General features: G+C 35.2%; 1 protein-coding gene across 1 annotated transcript in view; it reads left to right on the top strand.

Annotated features, from left to right (window-relative positions):
- Positions 1 to 3,612, top strand: part of BCAS3 (BCAS3, microtubule associated cell migration factor) — a 611,572-nt gene that overhangs the window by 173,042 nt on the left and 434,918 nt on the right. Inside the window, exon 9 of the mRNA XM_023516602.1 lies at positions 3,516 to 3,592. Coding sequence (XP_023372370.1) covers positions 3,516 to 3,592 — 77 coding nt within the window. The remainder of the gene's footprint in view (positions 1 to 3,515; positions 3,593 to 3,612) is intronic.

Here is a 3,612-nt window from a genome sequence, read left to right as displayed (position 1 = left end):
ATATGAAAACAATAAAACAATGAAACTGGAGCTTTAAACACAAGGCTTGAAGAAGCTTAACAGGGTCATTAATCACCTCTATAATGGTTAAATAAATATCTGAAATGGTATTTAATATTGTATATTTGTGTGTTTCTGGAGAAGTTGTTCATAGTCTCTTTGGACAACGTCAACATGTGGTCCTTTGTGACCATTTTCTTTCGCTAACCATGCATATAATCAGTGTTTCTCCATCTTGCAGCGTCTATCAGATCTTCATTTCTTTTCTCGTATTCCATTGTATGGATGGAACACATTGTATGTTCCACTGTATGAATTTCATCTGTTCATCAGTTGACATTTGGTTTGTTTCTAATTTGAGGCTATTATAGATAATGCTTGTATAAACACTAGTGCATAAGGTTTTATGTGGATGTATGTTTTCAGTTCTCTTGGTATGAACGTTTTGTCAAAAGTTCTTGTAATTTTGATTCGTTCCTGATGGCTAATGAGACTAAAGATTTTTCATGTGCTTATTTGCCATTTGTATGTCTTCTTTGTCCATTTTTAAAATTGGGTTATTTGTCCTTTCAATATTATGTAGTATAGGTAAAGTGTAGATACAAGACACTTTTCAGATGTTTTTCAAAGTTTTCCCCATTCATTTGGTTGTCTTTTCACTTTTTTTCATGGTGTCCTTTGAAGCACATAATTTTAGTTTTGATGAGGTCCAATTTATCTATTTTTTTCTACTGTTAGTTAGATGTTTCATGCATATACATATAAGAAGCCATTGCCTAATCCAAGGTCATGAAAGTTTACAGTGTTTGTCCTGAGAGTTTAATTGTTTTGTCTGTTACATTTAAGTCATTCATCTTTTTTTGTATGTGGTATGACGTAAGAGTCCAAGTTCATTCTTCTGCATATGAATGTCCAGGTATTCCAGCACCATTTGTTGAAAGACTGTTTGGTCACCATTGGCTTGAAAAATTGGTTGACTGTAAATGCAGATACTTGGTTTTTTAGTAGAAAGGTTGAAACTTGATTTGTCCTTGCCAGGAATATTTTTTCTTTTTAAGAAAAAGACTTTCAGCTCACTGTGACCTTAAACTCTAGGCTTAACCATCTTCCTGCCTCACCTTCTAAGTAGCTGGGAGTTACAGATATGTGGGACTATGCACAGCTAATTATTATTATTATTTTTTGGTAGAGATGGGGTTGCTTAAATTGGTCTTAAACTCTTGTCCTCAAGTAATCCTTCCTTCTCAGCCTCCCAAAGTGTTAGTATTAAAGGCATATGCCACCATGCCCAGCCAGGTTGTTTTGTTTTTCAGAATGAATTTAGGTTACCTTTCCATTAGGACTAACTTTCTGGGACAGTGTCATCTAATATTGCATCATTTCTTTATGCCTTCTTTATTACTATTTTGGTAATTGAAAAATCTTCATTTACTGTGCTCTTGGATTGTATTGTGCTTTCCTTTAAATCAGGAAACCTGAATTCTTTTAACATCCAGTTCTCTCTTAAGTTGTTCAGAAACACTGTAAACATGTTAGAATTAGAACTGGTGTTAAAGAGATTTATGTCTTCTCCACCCTGTCACTTGTTTTCAAAGTTTAGCTAGAGGCAAAGGTTAATCTTTAAATATGTCATGCTTATAAGGTTGGGATAGTGCTGAGTGGCTGATGTTGTGCCGATTCCAACAGAAAAACAATTTACAATACACTATGAGGCTTGAAGTCCACTGAGTTCTGAAATCATGGACTCAAAACATGAAATGAAGAATTGTAAACTGTGTTTCTCCTTTCGTATCTGTGAGGTTGAAGTGGTTATCAGAATCAACTGAGAGCTAGATTATACTGAGTTTTAAAACTAATCCAGGAGATTATCTATCTCTAATGCAACACCACAATTCATGGGAATTTGGTTATTTTTTTCATGGCAGATTTCAGAAGGGGAAACACTTTCTTAAACGCTGTGTTTGCCTTTTTCTATATTTCTGAAATTTTGGTGAATACAAAGCGTATGCATACTTGAAGTACATTGTGTATGAATAAGATCATTTATTCCATTGGCATTTATCATGCAAATACTGCACAATATATATTACAGTGTATTGTCTTTGTCTAGTTTTTAGTGTGTTTTTATCTGATATGTTTCCATAATATGCATTCAGTGGATACAGTAATAAGACTGTTAACCTGAGGTCAATTTTCCAGAAACCCAAAGCATCGCAAACACGTTCCCTCAATAGTAGCATAGAGAAATTGTTATTTAAAAGAGGAATAAAATGGGAAATGTTTTATTTTATATGATTTGTGGACTTTCTTTTAGAGTTACTCTCAAGTTGATTATCTTTTTTTACAAGATTAAAATTCAAAATAAATGACAGTTTAAGGAGCTGAGTTGAAAACTGTTCTAGACTAGAAGTAACAGCAATGTGTGCTTCTAAAGTGCTTTTGAGCACAGCAATAGTAGCACAGAATGACGGTGTAGTGAACTGCAGTGGAGATTCAGTAGTGAACATAACAGACAGGAATTCTTGACTCTCTTTATATATCTCTCTGATTAAGTTGGAGGAAGATAGAAAATAAAAGAACAGCCAGGTATGGTGGCTCATGCTTATAACCTTAGCACTTTGGAAGGCTAGGGTGGGAGGATCACTTAAGGCCAGGAGTTCAAGACCAGCCTGGGCAGCAGGCTGGGAGAGACCTCAACTCTCCAAAACTAGAAAAATTAACCAGATGTGGTGGAGCGTGCCAATGGTCTCAGCTACTCAGGTGGCTGAGGTGGAAGGATCTCTTGAGCCCAGGAGTTTGAGGCTATAGCAAGCTATGATAACCACTATACTTTAGTCTGGGCAACAGAGGGAGCCCCTATCTCAAGGGGGGAAAAAAAAGGAAGGAAGGAAGGAGGGAAAACATATATATAGATAGAATAATCTGTTGATGTTGGCTAGACCTGGAAGCAAGCATAATGAAATTTAGTGATTAATGTAAATATGTAGTATTATATAGTTTTCCAAGTTTTTCTACTGAGGCACCCTTGGAGGCTTACTTGTCCCTATTGGCCTCATACCTAAGTACTTGTCTCCCCCCACCATAGTATTATGTCTGATAGTCTCGTTTATCTTTGACCCTTAAATTCTTAAATTCATTGTATTCTTTTTCTTTCTTCTCCCAAAATTCTTCCTTGATTTATAAACTTTCAACTTATGAACTTTAAATAGTCTTTCCTAACTTCATTCTTTTGTTCAGAAACAACTATAAAATGCCCAGTGTTTGCTAAACATGTTTACCAGTTCTTCCCAGATTTGTTTCTTATTGGAACAGATAAGGAACATAACTATAAGGAAACTAAGTAGAGGGAAAAAATGCAAATTATTTAGCTATAAAAATAATGACTCATGGGCTTTTATGTGATACTTGAGAAAATATAAGCATTACATTTTTCTGTTTTTCTGACATCAACATGAGATGCATCAACAGACAATTTATTAAGAAATTTCTTACTGGTGTCATTTGAAATTTTTCAGGCTGCTATCCATGTCCAGGGCCAAACATGAATCCTGTTGCTCTTGGAAGCCGCTGGCTTGCTTATGCAGAAAACAAGGTAAGACAGGGCCCATATTT

This window comes from Otolemur garnettii, unplaced genomic scaffold (assembly GCF_000181295.1).
Source record: "Otolemur garnettii isolate 467f Iridium unplaced genomic scaffold, OtoGar3 scaffold00094, whole genome shotgun sequence".
NCBI lineage: Eukaryota > Metazoa > Chordata > Mammalia > Primates > Galagidae > Otolemur > Otolemur garnettii.
Note: the sequence above shows the minus strand (reverse complement) of the source record. Positions and strands in the feature narration are given on the sequence as shown.